This window comes from Diplotaxodon limnothrissa, linkage group LG23 (assembly GCF_057381915.1).
Source record: "Diplotaxodon limnothrissa isolate DT_005_m linkage group LG23, D_limnothrissa_male_GT1.1, whole genome shotgun sequence".
Taxonomy (NCBI): domain Eukaryota; kingdom Metazoa; phylum Chordata; class Actinopteri; order Cichliformes; family Cichlidae; genus Diplotaxodon; species Diplotaxodon limnothrissa.
Window position 1 is genome coordinate 15,992,166 of NC_140617.1, and position 22,152 is coordinate 16,014,317.

The following is a 22,152-nucleotide window of genomic DNA, read 5'->3' on the forward strand; positions in this document are numbered from 1 at the left end:
AAAAAGAGCTTCATACCTGCCAAATTATTTAAAGGCTGACCTGAAATGACTGCTATTTGACACTGTTATTCTACTACAGATAACCCAGGACATTTAATCTGGAATATCTGCTATCCTCTGGTTCTCTCCTTTCAAGGTGTGGCATTTATGCCCTTCAATATCCAGATTTACATACTGTCCACTGAGTCTGTCTCTCAGTGCTTCATATGCTGGGATTAGAGTGGGATTTGGGAGGTGGGGACCAGAACTTCCAAGTAGCAATGCCTCAAGGTTAACTGACTCGAATAATCATTATTGTGAGCTCCGGTACATTTGCTCTCTTTATGTGAAGGCTATGACCACCTGACCGGTGCTGGTTTTGAGGTTTGCTTTAGCCACCAACATTCTACAATATACAGGCAGATGTTCCGTGAGCCTTTGTAGCTGCGTTCCAAATCATATTTTTAAAAGCGTCTTTCCTTCAAAGTTATACTTCGCCTTCATCTTTGCTGGTGAAAAACACTGTGGTCACAAAGGGATGGACATGATAAGCAACAATAATCTGACTGTTGTGTTTACACGATGCTCGGTTAGTATTAGCATTGCATAGAAAATATCCTCCTCCACCACCAGCCCGAACTGTCGATACAAAGCAGGATGGATCCATGCTTTCATGTTGTTTACACCAAATTCTGACCCCTCTATCTGAATGCTGACGCAAAATCAAGACTAATCAGACCAGACACCATTTTTCCAACCTTCTGTTGTCCAATTATGGTGAGCCTATGTGAACTGCAAGCTCAGTTTGCCGTTGTCAGCTGATAGAGTGCCACCAAGTGTGGTCTTCTGCTGGTATTCTAAACGCATTAGGTTTCTGCCATGTTATTAGCTCATTAACAAGCATTTGAACTGTGGCTGGAGTGCAGTTCATCACTATGAGCTGTACCACAGTACTGCAAACTGCCCAGTTAAGCCTGCACCTGCTGTCAGTATAACCTTCATAATCACTTCCAAGTTTGAATTAACTTCAGCAACACCTGTCCAGATCCACACTCTGAATGAAAAAATCCAACATAAATCAGGACGTTACATAGGTAAGCTTTAAATTACCAGCTGATCGGATGCCACTTGCTACCTTTGAACGTGATCTCTTATCTTCTTCTGCTATCCTGTCTTAAATCGTTTGTGATTTCTGACAGCACAGTTATCACACATTGTTATAATTGCTTATTAAGTGAAGGTGAGAACAAAACCATCCCATGGCCCACTTTAACCCCTGTTCATATCTATTTCTAACTACTCTTAACTCTTTCTCAGCTATTGTTTCTCAAGGTCTATGAATCAACCATCAATATTCAAGCCAACATGAGTGGGAAATCTGAGCGTTCCTTGCATCCTGATGAGAGCCCTTTTTCTAAGCTAATATTAGCAAGATGGAAATCAAAGATGCACTGAGGCAAGGCACAAGCATGGACATCACTTCCTTTGGATTTTTATAGAAAATTTGTGTCTTTGTTTCATTCCAGTATCCAACACACAAAAAAGAGATTTTATGACAGCGAGAACGACACCCGCTGAAGAAACAACACTCGCACAAACTGAACCTCGACTGAGTGTCCAACACCTGCTGTTTCTAAAGTAAATACTAAACGATTGGCCTGTATTTGAAACAAGTGATCTAGTGGTTCTGCAGTGAGCAGACGAATTTTGCAAAACCCGAGCAATAGGTTTACACATGAACATGCAGATAACAGTGAGCAAAGAGCTTTTTCTTGATAAAGAAACTTCCAAACAGCTGTTTAGGACAGATTTGAAACCCTGCTTTACATATTAGCACATATTTATTCAAAGGATACAACCATAAGTGTCAGGCTTGTGGCTAAAGATGGAAAGACAGAACAGGAGAGGTAAGCACTTTAAGTACAGACTCACTCTTCTAGCGAGATGTTAGAGTATTTCTGTGAGGAGACTGAGGATGGAGGACCAGAGGGGCTGCTGTAGTCAGGCCTGGTTGTTGTTGTTTCCGGTGTCATCCTCCTCTCTGGGAATGATGTCTGCGGGACAATTTCCAGCACTGCCCAGCACCTAACACACACAACAAAACCCTGTCATATTAATAAAGGGTATGTAATTTAGTGCTTGATGGTCTGTGACTTCTTTAACTTTGAATTAAATATTACAATTACACACAAAACCTAAAAGCATATATATGAAAAAACTCAGTGGTTTGTTAGCCGAGTAGTATTTCTATTACTCTGCAAGAAGCAAATGTATGCAAACCTTAAAAATGTAGGAAAACTGTTGAACAGTCCTACACACCAGCTTGGAGGACTTGTACACTTGAATTATCAGAACACATTCAGCTCTGGGATGTTTGTTAGTTTCATCACATGAATTGCTTGTTTCAGGCTGCTGGAAGAAGGTCAGGACTTTGACTCGGGCTTTCCAAAACATCATCTTGCTTCTTTGATCATTTTTTGGTAAAACAACTTGTATGCTGATGCTTTTTTTTTTTTAACCCACTTTCTCTTAATGTTCAATTCATGAACAGATGTTGCTTCATTCTTTATAAATTTGCAGTAATATTCTATCGATGATGACCCGCCCTGGTGCAGATTAATTATAACCGTCTCAAACAGTCATAATGCGGCCACCACGTTTTACAGATGGGATAAGCTCCCGGTTCAAACAGCCTTCTGATTCATCCTTTAGTGTTAGTAAACTTCTCATTCATGAACATGTACACAATGTGAGAAGCTGCTTAGATGTTATCCTGGGCTCCCATGTGACCTTTCACACTATTAGACACCGTGCTCTGTGAGGGAACACTGGACACTCCAGTCGGGTGAAGCAATGTTCTTCATTTCCTTCATTTCTAGTCTGTCTGTTTGACTGCTGCTGAACATCAATAAGCCTTTTTTGAGGTCCATGGAGATCTTCTTTGTTCATGATTCACTTCCTAAAACAATGTTGTGAAGCTCAGACACTGGGCTGATCCCTGATCTTTACATAAACCAGGGCACACACTCACACCTGACTGTCATCCTGCTACCTGAAAACAATAGAATAATGTAAATAATAATAATAATAATAATAATAATAAGAAAGGTCAAAAACTTGAGAATTTTTTTCTACTAGGCTAATTATTGGAAGCATAAAATTGCTATATTATAATATTTAACACTTCAGAAAACTCTCTTTTGATAACTGATATATTAATAGACATGTACACAAGGCATATTGTGACTGGCAGTTGCATTAGTAGAGAACAGCAGCCTTGGATCTTGGAAATCTCCTAACTAACTGCGCGAGCGTCCAAAAGTCTGCATTCCCTGACAACGATAGCAGTCGTACTTCTAACCGTAGCTTAATTTCTATCCTTTGGAAAATGAAACCAACCCCGAGTCTGAGTTGGAAACAGAGACTTTGTATCCTCTGTAGGCTTTAAAAGTAGTAGACAGCATGAATGAATGAATTAATTACAAATTTATCACAAAGACTGATATCATTTTAATTATTGATACATATTAAGCAGTGGCGAAGCCTCATTTTAGTTGGCAGAGCAATACATCAAGAAAATGAGGTGATCTTTAAAACCTGACAAAGCCTCTCATGATATTATTCTACACACATAACAGCTAGTTATACTATTTTCATCCAACTGCTAGACAACACCGTTACTGGGTGTGTTGATAATTTACTCTCTCCAACACCACAGGCTGCTGTTGTGCTAGTTTCCCATTGCTATACTTGACAAGGGCATCTATTTCCTTGTGCATTATGTGTATAGGATCTCTCTGTGCAGCTTGTCTGCTGGGTTCTGTACTGCACAGCCTTGGAGCCGTGCCCCCTGCTGAAACTCCTGCTGCTCGATAGGTTGGGACAGAGTTTCAAAAGCATAGCTTATTCTGAAAAGAAACACAAGTTCTCGTGTGTAAATTTAGCAGTTTGTTTTATTTTAACTGGCTTCTTCCCCCCAAAGTAAATTTTTTTTAGTTATTATAAATATTAATGAAGCCATTTATTTGACAACAATGTGCCGAGATTAATTCTTTAATTGTTATAATTATAAATAATTCTTCTTTTGCTCATGTTTTAAACAAGATGACAACAAACAAACTAAAGAAAAGTCTGAAAAACTGAAATTGCCAATTTATGCTTACTCCAAAAGCAAGTCAGTCACCAGGAACTCCCATGTTAAATTTTCCAGTATGCTTATAGCCCGCTGCAAAACGTTTGGTCTCTATAGCCAATTTCCCTGCTTGATGATAATTGGATAAGGGAGGAGTTGTATTATAACTCTCTTATGTTGTATTAAGGCTTGATCTGCCCACCAAACCTGGTTGTTAAAGTATTAAACATATAGAAATCCCTTGTTAATTTCTGATTGAAATAACTACGATTTACCAAAATTTTCGAAACACTTAGTTCAATTTCATTAGACAGATCCGGAGTGAGAACCATCAAACCTGTAGAATCAACAAATCACTTAAACAAAATCTGTCAGATAAACTAAAGTTTGCTAAAAGATCTAAACAAGCATCATATTAAAACCACTGACATCTATCAGTGTGGAAAAGCCAAATCTAAGGCTTTGTGACTCCATCAAACCACAGGGAGAGTCATTATCCACAAATAGAGAAACTTGGAACAGTGGTGAACCATCCCAGGAGAGGCCAGCTCTAAGAGCACACCAATGACTCATCCAGGAGGTCACAAAAGAACATCGCTGAAAGAACTGAAGGCCTCACTTGCCTTTGTTAAGAACAGAGTTCATAATTCAACAATCAGAAAAAGTCCAGGCAAAAATGCCACCCATGGGAGATTTCCAAAAAGAACAAAGGCTCGTTTCACATTTGAGCCTTTGTGTATGCAGTTTGAATCCTGCTACATCTGGCGTAAAACTAAAACTGCATTGTCTGATGTGTGCAGAATTATATAATGTTTTTTGCAGCTACCGTGTGCCACTGCATACGATTTAATCAATGTAAGCACGGTGGATTGCTGTGCAAAATAGCACTACCCTCTGGCGTGGCAATGCTGCAGATTTATGGACGTGAGTCACGCTGCCTTCAAAATGCTGCGGGGACCAAGTAAGAGAAACTTTTTATGCAGTATAAAGCTGCTGTGGACAACAGTAACAATCACTCAAATTAATATATGGATCAATATACTGGCATTCCTGATTTAACCACATTAAACATTAATATTTGATCCCTTTAAAGAAATCTACTGGTTCAGTAATGCTTAATTAAAATAGTTTATATCGGAGTCTCTACATAAAAATGGATTTCACATCACCAGCTTCTCTCAGTGCACAGAAATAAAGCTATAATATCTGCAGAAATGGGGACTGTCATCATGTGTTGGGGACTGCGTGTCGCTTAAAAAAAAAATCCAAGATCAATTGTGTGACCCAAGATGAGCTAGTTACGCTAATCTGCACGGTTCAGTTCTTCGAAGCCACAAGAGAATTAGATTAGCCAAGCTGGATTCAATCATCCAAGATGACTCAGCACTCTTGTGGTCACTGCCTGAGGGAAATATATCAATACTTGAAACCATCATCAGCAACACTGTGATTGGAGGAAGAATGAACGGTAAGGTTAAAAGTTAGAAGAGCTTCTAGGGGGGTTAAAGAGAGATAACAGATGTTTTACACACGAGTAGAAATCAAAAAAAGCAACAAAAATAAAAACATGTATGAGAAGCAAAAAGGCATCAAGTTTAATGCATTAGTAATCAATACTCCTGAAATTTTCAATGTACTTTTCTACTGCAGCAGAGGAGTCATCAGAAAAGAAAACTACATTACACTTCTCAGCTTCCATGCTCTAAAAGGGCATTAAAGTCATTCGTAAAAATCAACCTTAAGAGAATAAGACTCAGAGAAACTGAATAGCATGAAATTCCAAAAGCACACAGCAATGAGACGTATTTGTGTGCAATAAAGATCTTATTTCTTAATATTCAGAACAAGTAGCGGCACACTGAGGAGCTGGGAATTCACAAAATATTTAAACAGGTGTGTTGGATTTTTCAGCAGAACTTAATGGGCCGCAGAGCGATTAATGTTCTCTGTCCTTTTAAAGCAAAAGTGAAGAGGGAAAACGAGCTTAGTGTACACACTGATAATATTAATCTCTTCCTCTGAGGACTCCAAGGATAGAGCAGAGTCGACTTCTGAGGTAAAATAAGCTCACTGGACGCTTCTGCTGTTTGTGTATCACTCATCTCATAGCGTTACGTTATGTTGTGGGTAATTGGCAGAAAATACCACACTTTCCTCCTAATATGAAAGGTAATACATTACATGTGAATGTAGTCCCTTTCAGCTGAAGCAGGACTTCTCTAAAGGACAAGGTGGAGGATCACGATGCACACTGTTTGTCCCCTTGAAATATTCCTTCCGATGCACCAGTCGCGGCTCGGTGATGCCTGTGAAGTCCTTCGCTTAATCTTGCTCTCAGGAAATTCTGACCTGATGCTGGTGTGACAACCAATCATCAAATGATTCAAAGAGCCTCTGACATAATTTGCAAGCAAATTTTGCGCAGTAGTGACGGGAGAAGGGAGATGAGATAACGCGATCCTGCTGTCGGCCAAAAATGCAAAAATGTAAGCACATTAAATTTCATTACATCAAACCAACAATGCAAAACTGTATGTCTGTTTGTTTTTTTTTAGATTTATCATGAATTATATAAGTGCTATTTCATCACGGCTATACATATTCTCAACGTATTTGATTATCCTTGTTGACAAAAATCTGAATTTTAAACCAAGTTACCAACAGTTGTTTTTGCACAGGAAGAAAAATGTAAACATGAGGATTCTATTGCAATTCATCAAATCACCTTTTAAACTTTTACAGTTAAATGCACACAGCATTTCCCTTTGTTCTAATTAGGATATGTGATTTTACAGAAACTAAATAGAATTGCCTACATAAATTATTATTTCATTTGAATTATCAAATATATGATTGCTGTACCAACCTTTTGAATCTGTAAAGTTTGCAAATTACGTACTGCAAATTAGGGCGTAAGATGTTACATCTGTGCTAACAAGTCACTGTGTGACTGTGCCACACATGACAACGTTTATACTGTCATGTTACTCTAATTTCAACCACAGCCCAAGGCAACCGTCTCAGCTAGGAACCTTTTAATGAGCTGTCAGTCTGAAAATGCAGCCGTTTCACAAAGAATGAGTCGATCCAAAAGCTTTGTGAATAAAAGGGACCACAAGTTATTTGCTCATTTATAGCTCCATATTTTTGTTAATCTTTGTCTACTAGAGTAGCTTAATATGATTTACAGTTCAAAGTAATCTTTAAAAAAAAAAAAAAAATCTCATACAAGGCAACCCCTCAGTCTATCCACTGTTTGAAACAAGCTGTTCTAGCATCTCTGCTTTTAAACCTGGAACTGAGTGCATGAAAACCTGATCCATAAAACACCATACAGTTCTGAGAGTATTAATCTGTGTCCACACTGGAAGCGATCAATGGCAGCACATAGAAAGTCATTCAGAGTCACGTGGGTCCAAGAAGTGACCCTAAGGTGAGCGATTGATAAGACTAGCATTGAAAGGGCAGTATATCAGTGATCGGCATATGATGGACCCCCAGTAAATACATTAGATGGTTACCCTGGCAACCAGAGCCTGGTAGCTAGCAACCAAACATCAGCTTCAAAGTGATATCTGGTGGGGACAGCTGTAGTATGATCGAGTAACAGTTGAATTTTGGGTTTCCCATTGTCAGCACATGCGCCACAAGTCTGAAAAATATTATCCGACTCTGCACTGACCCACTGCAAAGACTTGTGCATCAGCTCTAGACATAAATCACAAGATCTAATAAGGAAGAATTGTTAATATTATAATATGTCAATATGCTATAGCACTGGTTATTAAACTTTGGTGCCCAAGTCCTATTTGTATTCATTATAGCCAAAAATAGCCTCTATGCCATCTGGCATGCTATCATTCTTTGGATTTAATTGTTAGATGACGGCACATTTAAAAGCCCATTTGCAACATCTGGACCTAGCATGACACTTTTTGCACGAGTGACATCATGGGATGAGGCTCTAGATGACCTCCATCAGCTGGTCAGGTATTTTCACACTGCCTAAACAGAAATACTGTCTGTCTGTTCAGATGCAGCACTCTTCTGAAGTAGTTTGTCTCAGAGGGAATATTCGATTACCAAGAATCTCTTTAACTCTCTTGGTATAATGTTAGCATTAGCCAAGGACTCCCCAAAGATGACACACTCAGGTTAAGAGAACTGATGCAGTTAGTAAATAAATGAGTTTTTGTGCAGTCATGTATTGTGATAATAACATATGGTTGTCAGAAAATGTCACAGCACACCTGAAAATGCCTCAGTGCACTTTAGTCATGACTCAGCATATTATTTGGAACCATATGTTCTTTAACATATATTTGAGAACTGGTGAAATTTCTCTGAAATAATCATTATATTTCTGCAATAATTCAAACTACACTAATATCTCAATTATGGTATAAACAAACTGATACACTTCATTAATCTTGGTATCATGCTGAATAAAATAAAGCTATTTCCAGTCATAAAAACTACACAAATGGTGATGCCAGACACATTAAGACTCTTAATCTCACAAGGCATTGGTGTGCCCACTAAATGTGCTATTATTAGTGATAAACATGGCCGGCCAAAAGGCCGAATCAAGCCTCTGATGTGGATTTCCACTTGGATTGTCAAGGTTTTTAAAGTTTGGTGGAAATGAGCCTGATAATCCTTCAGGATATGAGTGGTCTTTGAAGATTTTTAAAACCAAACGGCAGGCTGTGAAACAGAAGACAAATCACAAGTTCTTTGTTTGAAACCAAAGGCCGTAAAGTTCAGCTGCAGAGAGAGAGAGAAAGCCAGTCACGAACAAGCAAGTTTTCTCCTCTCTCTGCGGCACTGACTGTTGGTCTCTTTGAATCGGCAGTGCCGAGTGCAGCTCTGAGAGATTTATCCATTCATTTGTTGTGGCTACGCTCGAATGCACCCAACAACACACCATTTCTATTTTATTCTACTAGTCTTTCACTCTGCAGGGTGGCTCAACAGAATTATGTCCCCAACGATAATTATCAATCAAAATTATGGTCTGAAAAATGGAGGCAGAGGAAATTGCTTACCAGGACGTCAAGCAGGAACAGGACCCCCAAAAGAAGTAGTGTGATAAGTGAGAGTGGTGAAAGAGAGCAAAGGGGAGAGAGCAGATTTGCATTCGTGCAGTAAAAGAGCGTTTTACCACCACACAACTTATAGTAACCAAGAGAAGTAGACTTTAAGCTTTTAAGAAACAAATAAGGTCAATTCATGGGCATTACATTAACTTTTGAGTTCAGCTCCAGCTGAGCTTTCAAATACTGGGAAATGTTTAAACCTTCAGCAGCATAGTGACATATGGGATTTAAAGAAAGCAATAACTCTTTTTAAAGGACGCGTTCAGTTAATTTGTTTTTCTAAGTCCCACATCAGTTTGAGGCAATGATTTATCCAGATCTCATTTCAGTGTGGGAGAAACTGCAAAAAAGAGTTAGCTACACACCTGAAAGGAGACAAATCATTTAAACTGAAAAACGCTATCTTTGCTGTAGCATTTCATCTGTTTCAAAGTAAAATGACTGCAGTTTGTTCCATTGTCTCTAAATGGAAACTGTTAATTTGTCCAATACGTTTTCTAAAACTAAAGGGCAAATGGACTGATTCTTATATAGTGGTTTTTTACTCCCCTGGAGCATTCAAAGCAGTTTATATGGCTTGTTCATACATATTTTTGTGCTTAACATTCACACTTTCATGGATGCATCCGGAGAGCAAGTTGGGTTTAGTATCTTATCCATGGACATTTAGTATGCAGATTGGAGCATCCAGGGACTGAACCACCAACGTTACGATTAGCAGATGACCTGCCCTACCTCCTGACTACAGCCACCCCGTGGCACCATAAGCAAGGACACAAATTACTGCATTCACTTAATTGAGAATTCTCTCCAAGTTCCAGTCATCCTGGAACCTCGAGAGCTTTTGCATCTTTTTACCTTCCTCTTAACTTTCCATTAATGCACCTCGACGCAGCGCTTTGCAAACAGTCAGGCTTTTCAGCAATGACCCTCCGCTGCTTACCCTTCTCACGGAGGGTGTCGATGCTCATTATCTGAATAACTATGCCTGCAGTCTTTCCCATGAGTGTAGTTGCATGTACAAAACTAGACAGATACATAGTACCTATACTGTAAATAGCAACCTAACTTAACTGATTGGGACCTGATGAATGTAAAAACAAAGACTTACCAGATTTTCATTTTTTACCTGATTTTTGTTTTTGAGAAAAATGACATATGAGGACATTTCTTTTAATTTCATTAGAACAGTGGCAGTATAACATCCTTGTAAGTGAATATCAGGCCCTTGTAGAGCTAAATTTAGTATTTTGGTCTAGACCAGCGGTCCCCAACCCCTGGGCCTCGGACCGGTATACCGGTCCATGAGTCGTTTGGTACCGGGCCGCGAGAGTTGAGGCTCAGGTGTGAAATGTTTGGTTTTCAGCGTTATTTTGTTATCGTTTTTATCGTTAACTCTGTTTTCCTGGGCCTTTTCACGTGTGTTATGAATAAATCTTATTTTTTTCGGTACCGGTGCTAGTTTTATTTTGTTGTATTTATCCGCGACACATTAAAGGCCGGTCCATGAAAAATATTGTCGGGCATAAACCGGTCCGTGGCGCAAAACAGGTTGGAGACCGCTGGTCTAGACAACCCAAACTGTGATGTCAGGTCCTAGGAAGTTACAACTAAAATGGCTCGTATGTGTTAGTTTTTGTGTAAAAAATATTAAATAAAATGCAAAAAAACCCTCCTTTCACAATATTCCTAATGTTTGAGATGCAATATATATATGTGTGTGTTGATTAATGTCACTGATACAGTAAGATACCAAGTGTCATCCCTCGGCAAAGGCACAGTCGGACTGCAGTGGCATCTTTTGGCAGGACAACGCACCCAGTTACACTACAAAAATGTCTCAGGATTACAGCTCGATCAGACCGAGCCCCAAATTTGGCCTCGCCTCCGCATTGCCCGGATCGGATTGAGCATACGTGGGCTGACCAGAGCAATCCTGATACCACAGCCTGATGGACACACTGCAAACGTCCCCATGCCTGATAACACCGTGCACTGTATCGCTGTGTCGATGCCCTGATGTGTCAGAGCTGTTTTATAGTACTGCTCGAGAACACAATTTTCTATGACAAACTGAAGCTGAACTCTCGCAAAAGGACCAAATAAATTTACTTTACCTCTGTGAGAAAGGCCCTCAGACTGCATAAAGTAATCTCAGTGTGACTTATTTCCCATCAGTAAGAGGACTGTAGGCAAAAGAAACATTGTTGGGTGGTGACCTCCAGTAATGGCTGCACTAAACTGGGATCACACGCTTAAAACATAGCCTCTTGGCATGAAGATTTGCAGTGCTGCAAACAATCAGCATTAGCAAACTCTCTTACCGTGCATTTCCTCTCACTCGGGTCTACTGCGAGTCATACTAAGTCAACACGGTGGAGGAAATAACCTCAGTGCTGCATGAAAATGCTTGTTTGTCTGTTCAACAATGCGTTCTGTAACCTGCAGCGACCGGAAAATAATGTAAAAGCCTGTTGTACCCATGTGAAGTATAACACTTAGCTGAGGTGCTATAGGTCTGTAAAAGTGCATTTATAAAACTAAAGGTATAAGCTGAGTTTAGGTTTTTTGCAGCGCACGTGTGTTGACCAAAGGGATCTATATATGTGGAAGGAAAAGCAAACCTGTTTGAAATAACTCTGAAATGTTATCATGATTCAATAAATGGAGCCCCTCTGTGAAAAACCTGTTATTATGGAGCATTATTTTGCCACGCAACACTGCTTTCAGATTCTGGTGTATAGCTTGAACACAAAACAACAAGAATAAAAAAAAAAGAAAAGAAAAAAAATTCTGCCTGAAGCTCATAAATCTTAGAGAAGCATCCCAGAGGAGAGAGACTTATTGTGTGGAGCTGCTGCAAGTTGTTTTGCCAGAAGCCGATCAGTAAAGTACACCAAAGGTCAGATACAACCAATTGTGGGTTGTAGCTCAGTGAAATTTGTCATGGGTGTGCAGAGAGCATCTCATACAGCAGTGATACATTGTATTTGCTTAAGTTTCACATGTGTTCGCCTTGCCAAACCCAATTATTTCCAGATCGGAATTTCCAGATTTGATTGATTTTGCGCCGTGCATACCCGCCTCACTTTGTTTTAAGCTGTAGTGCCAGCACACATGAAAATGTGCCGTTAAAGGAGATACGATCAAGCACTGAAACATAGAAGAAAAGAAGACAGAAATGAGCCTGAGAGGCAGATTTAAAAAAACAATAGGGAGAGATGGAGTATCCTGACCTTTACAGCAGTGCTTAGTTATATCCTAGACTGCCCATAAGGCAAGCAGATAAAATGAAATTGCTCCTTTAAATTTCTCCATTTTTTCCCCTTAATAAAAAGTTGACTTTTTTCACAAATGGACGGGATGACACACACTGTGAGATACGACCAGATTTCCTCAGGTAATACTCTGGGAGAATATATTTCTGTTGTGCTGGGTGAAGAACAAAATTAACCACGCAGTGGCTGCCTACATTACTCACTATGTTTACAGACTTATTTACTGAGTAGAGGGAAGTTAAATACCAGTTTAAATATACACCAGGTGCAGTGTGACTCCAAACTCCATCCTGTTGAGGCTTGTTTCTCTGTCGCGAGAAGGAAAGGGCACACTAAACATTCTTCCTAAATGCAACTGACTCTTCAGCTGCAAAGTGGGGGTTCAATAGACAGTGAAGGGTCTGTGCTCTCTGGTGCATTTCGAGTCCTTTGTGGATGGTTATTTTGCCAGATGGCCTTCTTAAACTCTGGGCCACCGTCCTTGCTGCTGCTGCTTTTACTCTTTGCTCTCTTCAAACGTCTGCTGAAGGTCTCAGAGGATCCCACCTTCAGAGCCAGCGTATGTGACCCTGAAGTGGTCATATGTGACCATCTGGCCATAATACCCTATGTCAATCATACTGGATCGTATACAGCTTTAACAGTTGACATTTGACATATGGCTTAAATCATTCTTTCTGAACTATTTCATTCTTTCTTAGGAAGACAGCCTTGCAGCCACTTATTCCTTACCTATGCGGAATTACCCAGTAAAAGCTTATTTGCTATAACTACTAGCAAAATTATAATAAACGACAAAGACTTTAAGCTTAATGATGATTGTGCCTAAAAGATCCTGCACAGTTTCCTTCCTCAATAGTACCTGACCCTCAACCAGGTTGAGAGTAGGTTGTGGGCAGGTTGTGGTCATTGTTCACAGAAATAGTCCAGCACCCTGTTGTGCTCTCTGGGTGATAATACACCAGATGGTCTTCTGGGGGAAGATAATTTCTATAGTTAATGGTTAAGAAGCAGCAAAAGTGCCAATTGCTTGCCTTACATTTTAGTAAGTACTGAAAAAGCAATTTATTTCCACATAGACTGCAAAAGAAAGGGAAGGAGCTAAAGGATAATTAAATATAAATAGAGCTATAGCTTATAACTCTTAACAGACTGGAAAGTCTATCCATGCTTCTTTGTTAATCTCTTATTCTTCCAAGGTTGCAGTATGGCTGGACCATATCCCAACTGACATTGTGCTCAAGTCAAGGAACCCTGGAGCCTGGACTGGATGCCAGTCCATCACAGAGCTAAGAGAGAGGCCTACATACAGTCAACTTAGAATCCTCAATTAACCTGGCATACATGTCAGAATTGAAACCACAGCACCTGAAAAACTTCCTTTTTCAGACCACAGTTCTAACCATGATATGACTGTGCCAACCAATATCTGGAAAGGAATAAAGAATCAAAGATCAAATAACGAGTAAAGTGCTCACCAGAGGATGTTGAGCACAGTGCAGGTTGTCAGACCTCCAATCACTGCTCTCCGAAACCACAGGATCTAAAGATGAAGACAAGAGAACATGATAACCAACATCCGGCTCAAGCAGCGTAACAGGAGAACATTGTGGAACAATTGCACTACGTAATCACATAACTGCACAGGTGATAATACAGAGTTCCTCAAAAGCAAACTTAGTTGCTACTATTCCAGTCGTGCACTTCATCTAAATGATGCTTAGGCAAACTGATCAGTGGCAGAGAGAGAGCATCTTTGTGGGTCTGACTCTTTGTATATGGGCCGTGGATGTGACATGGCAGTTTTACTGTATCACAAGAAATAAAAATTTAATTACCTAGTACTGTCCTCATGGTTAAGAACTTCTCGTTTGGATTTAAATTGACCTATTGTTATAAAACCTCACTTCATTTTTCATTTTTAAAACCTTTTTTTGGCCTGATTTAAAAGGTATTTAACTGTAACTGTAAATATCATGTAATAACAACTGCATGTAACCATGTAATTGCCACCCATGAATTAAGAAGGGGCAGCTTTTATAAATAACATGCTTAAAAAAGCTGATACACACCTCTGGCATAACTGTAACTATTTTAGTAAATGACATTTTTTTTCCATACATGCATTTCTAAAAATGTAGTTATTTTAGGTTGAAACACAATATAAATGCTTCAAAATTTTTTATATACCTTTATATTTTTTAATTTTCTCTTTCAATATGATCTTTTATAAAACAAAAATATTGTTAGTTATATATTTGTATATATATTTTTATATGACTCCAACTTAGATGCTAGCCTCTGTAGTCATGCAGGTGCTTGTTTATATGAACGATTCCATGTTATTCTGACAATGGCTTTGAAACATTACGGCAGCAAAATGCAGGCCTGTAGTCAGGAACCCTGTGATATGAAGATATTTACATCAGGATACTTTTTTCATTTCAGAGTAGCAAGTGTGTTTCTATTCTGTCTTTATGTATATTTTCAATTGGAGGATTTTGGAATGGCAACAAAGTTATATGGCATATCTCCACTTATGAAGAATGGAAAAAGCAATCAATCTGCATCTTCTGTACCTGGTTTTCTAGACGTGTAGTAAATGAATAGAATTTCTCATGTTATTTTTTGTTAATCACTAAGCCCTTTTACTCTTATTTATTTATATTAATAAATGCTTTTGCATGTGTCCAGATGATAGTCTGAGACAGGAGCTTGGTCAATAAAAGACTAGACTGTGTGGCTGGGAAAGAGCCGTGACCTAACAGCATTACTTCTGACCTGACCAATAAAGACTGACCCATCCTGCAGGTAGGGTTAGTGGCCTATCAGAAATGGTGAGATACAGAAAAAGAAACCTGAATTTTTCCTTCCACAAACAATACCTATCAAGAATTCTTTATTTTGAGACCTGGGGTCTAGTTTCCCGTCATTCTGTATGGAAGTGGGCAAAACTCTCAGCCGACTGTTATTCTGCATACACCACAATCTGCAGTGCATGCCTTTTAAACAGCAGAGAGACCGGCTCGAGGCAGTTTTCCTTCCTCTCGTAACACTCAATAGGAGATACTGGAAATACGACATTTGATTTAAGCGATTGAGTTTAACTGTTTTTTTCTTATATGCCATTTGGCACATGACCCTTGTAGTAGGAAGCCCGGCAAAGCTGTTTAATGTCCAACCTGAGCGTGCCAGACACCTGCATTTCCAAATGCACCATCATGAAGGTAACATCTCAAAATTTCAGGGCTGCAAAGCATATGTCTGGACCGTACTGGGGCCAGCTTACTGTGCATCCAATATCTAGATGCATGCAAAGTCATATATTAACATAAAATCAGAGTAAAACAGCTTAGTGTTGTGAAATGATTTTAAAAGGAATAAAATAATGGAGCAATTTTTGTCCCGATTATGACAGTGGGTCGACTCCAAACACTTCTATCTGATGCAAAATAGGCTTGATGAGTAAGGTCTCACAATAACTTAATATTTCTTTAATATTTCTACATGAACTGTTTGCATCAGCGTTAATTAAGGAGTTGAGATGTTCCAATTATCTAGTTAATCTAAGGAACACTTTGTTGTCAAACCTTTCTGCTTCAGTGCTGGAGCTTAATACCAGGAGCCATCAGTAGAATAATAATATGGTTGACCACCTGTGTAAGAGCCTTTCAGTCCTAATTCTTCTCCGAAATTCTAGTTTATTTCTCACAGTGATGCCCGTCTCTCGCTCTCTCTTTCTACTACCAACTCATGTTGAAGAATACGAACACAGTGCTTCCCAAGCCATTTCTGAATTCAGTACACTGAGTCCACAGATCAGCGGGTAGTGCCAGGTGCAGTCCTAAGATTAGATTTACCTGTGTTCTGTTGTGTGAGATCTGTGAGAAAAGCAGAGGCATCACGTTTACAATCCCACCTGTCAAGACCAAAAACAGAGCAGCGCGTCATTCATATGATACCTCCGTCTGTAATCTGTGGGCTTTTTTACTGTTCCTCAGCACAAAAATGTTGATATTCAATATGAGAAGGGAGGCACAGAAAATACCCAAATAGGTTTCCAGATATCACTGCTTGAAATAAAAACATCCCAACAGTATTAACTTAGTAAGGAAGCAAAACGAAATTATGGAAATACTGGTATCATGAATCCCACCTTCTTTTATTAGCATTTTAAACATTTTTTTGTCAGAAACTTTAGTTTAAATTCAAGCAACTCAAAAATTAAGCAGAAAATATAAAGCTGAAAGTGTCAAAAGCTGTAGTTCATTGAGAGGCCTCTGGTTCCAAAAGTGAGTCCGGTCCTCTAGATTCCCATTTTAAAATGCACCTTTTACAGTAAAAGAAACTATGTTCTATATTTGGTTCAACTTCACATTTAACGACAGCTGTACAGCATTTATTAAGGCTTAGTTTGCATTATAAGGGGCGTGGCCATGTCAGATAGCTAGAGCAGCTCCCAAAGCTACCATGTGATTGGCTTATGCTCACTAAATATTTCATCATGAGAAGCAGCAGATATGTTGGGTCAATTTTTTGGAAAACTTAATTTCTGAAGATCTGAAGATTTGTCTTTGCAATTATGGTATTTTGTTTCTATATTAGCCAAATCAAGCGCTGTCACCAAGCTGCAAAAGTTTCCTTGCTTGTTTGCAGTTCAGTTCCTCAATATCATGGCACTTTCTCCCTTTAAAATTCCATTTAGAGAAATCAGTCTCCAAAGGTAGCAGAGAAATAGGTCCCACCCTGCTGAGCTGCACCGCATTAGTCTTGGTTTTGGGGGAGTAGTTTTAGAGTTTCAGCATAGTCTGAATGTTGTTTGAGAAGCTTTTAAAATCCTGACCGGATTTCAGAAGAAAAAGTAATCCATTTTTAATCTTGGGAAAATGATTTACAGTTGTTCTGTATACTGTTCCACACAACTAGCAGTGACAAACTGCAAAGCAGCTGTCATAGCTGGCAGTTTGCATGTTCAAATGGCTCTCTGAAGTAATGGAAGCGGGTAGGAAGTACAGTCAGAGCTGTCACAGAGATGCTAATGAAACAGAGCAATCACCCCTTAGCCTGCCACAGCTGATGTGTTGCAGTTACTTCAGGAAGTCAGAGTACTCGCTGGTACCCAAACGCACACACTCACTGACACACACACACACACACACACACACGACTCTCCATCCAGCTACCTCCATCTGTTAAGTGAGTCTTAACAGTTGTTCTGACTGAGCTTGCTCTAACTTTTGTTAGAATGCATTTTGGGATATTCCACCTTCTGTTTACTTTAGTCTGATATTTAAGGCTGTGCAGCGAAACCGAAGACACTGACTCATCCTCTGAAAATGTGTTTTTGTGAAAGGAGAAGCTTAACATAAAATGTAGTGTAAATGTAAATTGCTGAAGTACTTCAAAGTTTGTCATTGCTTTGTGAATATTTAACACTGTATATAAAGATGGATGAAATTACGCCTTCCCAGAAGTGTTGCCAATATGCGCCCTAAATGGGCACAGGCTTCCTCTTCTAACAACAAGCTGGGATGTGGAGAAGTGGCAAAAATCTGTCTATGCAGACATATCGTTGGGTGGCTGGACAACTAGTAGGTAGTAGTAGTCCAGAATTTGATGGATGCACTACACAAAGTTCAACACACATCTGTGCCGGGCAGCAGGCAGGACTTTGATGTCTGGGCTCCATCTCCCAGTAATTCCTTAACAGACTTTGGTTTCAAATGACAGCCAATATTGCAGTGCTCATTTCTATTTCTTCCTCACTTCGAACAGTAGGAGAAGATGGCGATGGATCATCCATCTGTACAGTCTGTGGTTTAATGTTACAAAGTGAAGACAGACGGATGAAAAGAAAAAGTTGAAAAGAGTGAAAAAGAGCAGACTGGACATATGGAGGTCACAAAGAGCAAAAATCAGCACAGACTACCATGACGTCACAGATCCATTACTAGCTGGTGCACTAGATTTTTAAAGAAGATTTATAAACAGTTTAATAGATTTGTATTCTAAAGGGAATTAAAGATATTCTCTGTCGACGCTAGATGTTTGTTCCCAAGTTTAAACAACGAACAATCAGAGGGCTGGACTTCAGAAGCAGTGCTTCTTATGTTCTTAATCGCCTGTTTAAAAAGAAAATCTTTGATGTAAAGATGAAAGTTTGACTTTTCCAGCACTTTTATTGTTTGTATCATTTGACTGTAGAAAAGAGAGATTACAAAAAATGAAAAAAACAAACAAAACAAAAACAAGAACAAGTGATAGAGAAACAGTTTTTGTTTTGGTTGTGTCTATTCTGAATATTTCCCTTCTGTTCGGATGTGCAGGATATGCGAGTATGCCTGCGTGCGTCTCCTCCAGCGTGTTAAATTGGCGATCCTCCAGCTAAATTTTCACTTGGGACAAAGTCACAGCGAGGCAAATCTGGTGAATACGGCAGCTGACAAGCAGACTGTGTTGGTGTGGGTTAAAAAAAACAAACCTAAAAGCACTCTGAGTCAGCACATGATGGCACTCTGCACACACCACAGTTCCCGTTGATTCTTCTGAATGTTCTGCAAATCACTCAAGACGCTACAGTAAATGCCCGTCAATCCGACTCCGGGGAACAAAGATCAGGGTGAACAACTCGAAAAATGTTCCTGGTTTTGTCCCTTATTTGATGAGCTGCTTTCGTGCTTTAAAACTGGACTTTTCCACTGAAACTATTGAAAACTGCTCATCCTGGCCCACCTCATAGTTTTCTAGTATTATAACCATCCTAGTTTGTAAGATGACCTTGAACAATAAATTGACCAAATTTAAATTAGATAAGGTTCGTGATTTTTATGGTTCTGTTCCCAAATTCTGGGAATAACATTGAGCTGACAAGATCTACTTGGTGCAACTGTAGATTTGGCGTCCCTGCCAACTGTTATATCTGAAAAGACCAGAGGCTTTTCTTTTGTATTTCCTCTATTGAAAGAGATATTTGCACTTTCACAATTTTCTGGAAAACTGAATCAAGTAAGGTCTTCCCAGCTATACTGAAATGAGCAATTCCCTGTTGCACATATGACTTGGCTCACTATTATTTATGTTGCTATGTCTGTAAAGTCTCATTCTTCAGTGTATCTTTGCAGTAAAGAGAGACAAGAGTAAGTGGTGAAACAGCAGTGAAGTCAAATGATCAGTCAGAATTCAAATAGTCAGCCTGTGCAAACAGTAGCTTTGCACACATCAGGTGCAGTACTGGGCAAAAGTTTCGAGCTGGCTCTGATTTCTGAGTTCAAAGGTATGCTTTGGTTACACTTGAAGCCCATTTAAATAACTTGTTTTCTCATTTCTTAGGAGATCTGTTCATGTAATGAAATTCCAATTTTGGTAGCAGCTGGAATGGAAAGTCAGACCGTCATTAGCTTCAACATCCTTTGCAGTACAACAGACTGGAAAAGGGCCACAAAGACACAATGATAAAAAGAAGAAGACAAAAAAAAGGAAGACTGTGAGCTTTATTGCACAAAGCTGAAGCTTACCCAGAGCCACTGTGCCCATTAGGAAAGGTTTTCCCATCTGACTGAAGTCACTGCTGCTCTGAAGGCCGACCTCTGACCCCACTGCAAATGTCACAGCCACCTGAGAGACACACAGACGAGTTCACACACACAGGCCTTCTGTTACATCTCAGGCAGTATATATTTTCCCTAGTTCTAAATAAAAGAAGAGAAACATCAAGTTTTTCTTTGTGCAGGAAGATAATTAATTCTTCCACCGTAACACAACCGAGACAGGACAGTTACATAAAAAAAAACAACAACATTCATTTCTTACTTCTAAAACAAGTTATGTATAAGCACTTTGGGTGACTTGTTATGGTGCACCTGCCCCGCTGTAGGTACCAAAGCACTTTTTAATCTCTTAAACTTGCGAACCCTGGAGAGATAGCAGGTTGGAAGTTTATATTGACATCGAGTGAAACAACTCTGCTATCTAACAAACTTTCAGCATTGCTGTTAGTTTCTCATGCTGACACCACAACATGTGCAAAGGGAAAAAAAACACAAACATATGAAGAGCACCAACATTTCATCAGCAATCAGACAAGCAAAGCTGTGCAAATTATGACATTTTTTTGTGTGTGTTAGTCATACTTCCCATCTAATATTTCAGATGCTATCAACTGTTTCTAAATTGCAAAAATACTTTAGGGCAAATTTACCACACAGCCCAAATTAGTAGGTTGGAAACATCTGGGGTTGATCTACTAGTAATATGCCAAATTATGAACTGAGGTGTACCAGTAATGACCAAGGCACTTTAAGAAGACCACAAAAATTGCATGGAGCCACGAACAAGAAGAACTGTGTCAGGAACCGAGACTGTGCTGGCAACACATATTCAGCTTGTAACTCGCCATCCAACAAAATACTCCAAGCGTACGTTTCCTGAATGAGTTTTTCTTGGAAAACAGCAGAGCAGCACAGACTGAGAGAGACAGGAAAAGAAAAAAAAATCTGCAGTATAATTGGAGGTCTTAGTGGACAAATTGAACAATTTTAGTAACATCAAAATTGCAATGTCCAGCCTGGCCACAAAAGGGACGCATGAAACACGACTGAGGGCAGTGTGACTGCAGCAGAAGGAAATTTCTAAAAGGATATCACAAAATTACAACAGCAATGGATGACTTGAAGTGACACAAGTAGTAAATAGTCATTTTTTCTACTTTCACACAGCCCGTGTAGACTAATGTCTTTTTTCCAAACCAAGTTTAGCAAGCTGGAGGTCTGTGGTTCTGATGAAGTCATTTTCTGGCCTGAACAATAAGCCTCTTGCTAGTTTTCTTGCAGTTATGGGACAGCATTTGAAATAGTTATAATCGTGACAGATCATCACTACATTATCAGTAGTGTTAAAGCACTGGAACTTGTTTTTTCAAAATATCCAGACTATACCTGTAAGCATCTCAGAATAGTTTAGACAGGGGTGTCCAACTCCAGGCCTTGAGGGCCGGTGTCCTGCAGGTTTTAGATATCACCCTGGGCCAGCACACCAGAATCAAATGATTAGTTCAATACCAGGCCTCAGGCCACTTCAAGATATGTTGAGGAGGTAATTTAGCCATTTAAATCAACTGTGTTGGATCAAGGACACATCTAAAACCTGCAGGACACCAGCCTTGAGGCCTGGAGTTGGACACCCCTGGTTTAGAGCATTTGCACAGCCTTCCTCATAGTCATCCCAACTCATCAGAAGTCAGTCACCTCTTCCTTTGCTGGTTTTGAACAGTTTTATTCTTCTTAATAATGGCCTATTAAATGTAGACCAAGTGTAAAATGTAAAAAGTGTATAGATAAGAAAATATGAAAAGCATTGATATTTCAAGTTGGACAACAGACAGAGATTTCTTTTATTATATTAAGATTTTAGAATTATGCTACATGATAAAAAAGCATAACTTATCATGTTTATAATCACACCACAGACATGTCGTATGAGCCATGTAATACATACAGTGAATGCATATGTTTTATACATTTCTCCCCCCACATGTGGCCTGAGGGACACAGGATAAAGACTAAAACACAAATCTCAGCAGATTCTTTTGCGTTTATATTGTTCTATGTTTTGAAGTAGTGTGTAATGAATGCTCAGTATCGGTGCTGTGATTACAGGCTGTGAATTC

At 39.3% G+C, this 22,152-nt stretch overlaps 1 protein-coding gene across 1 annotated transcript in view; it reads right to left on the reverse strand.

Moving 5' to 3' along the window:
- LOC146607763 (uncharacterized) overlaps positions 1 to 22,152 on the reverse strand; it is a 96,884-nt gene that overhangs the window by 16,316 nt on the left and 58,416 nt on the right. The window contains exons 9-12 of the mRNA XM_085348000.1: positions 20,003 to 20,102; positions 16,349 to 16,407; positions 13,967 to 14,031; positions 1,912 to 2,064 (exon numbers count right to left, since the gene is read on the reverse strand). Of these exons, the coding sequence (XP_085204126.1) occupies positions 1,912 to 2,064; positions 13,967 to 14,031; positions 16,349 to 16,407; positions 20,003 to 20,102 (377 nt within the window). The remainder of the gene's footprint in view (positions 1 to 1,911; positions 2,065 to 13,966; positions 14,032 to 16,348; positions 16,408 to 20,002; positions 20,103 to 22,152) is intronic.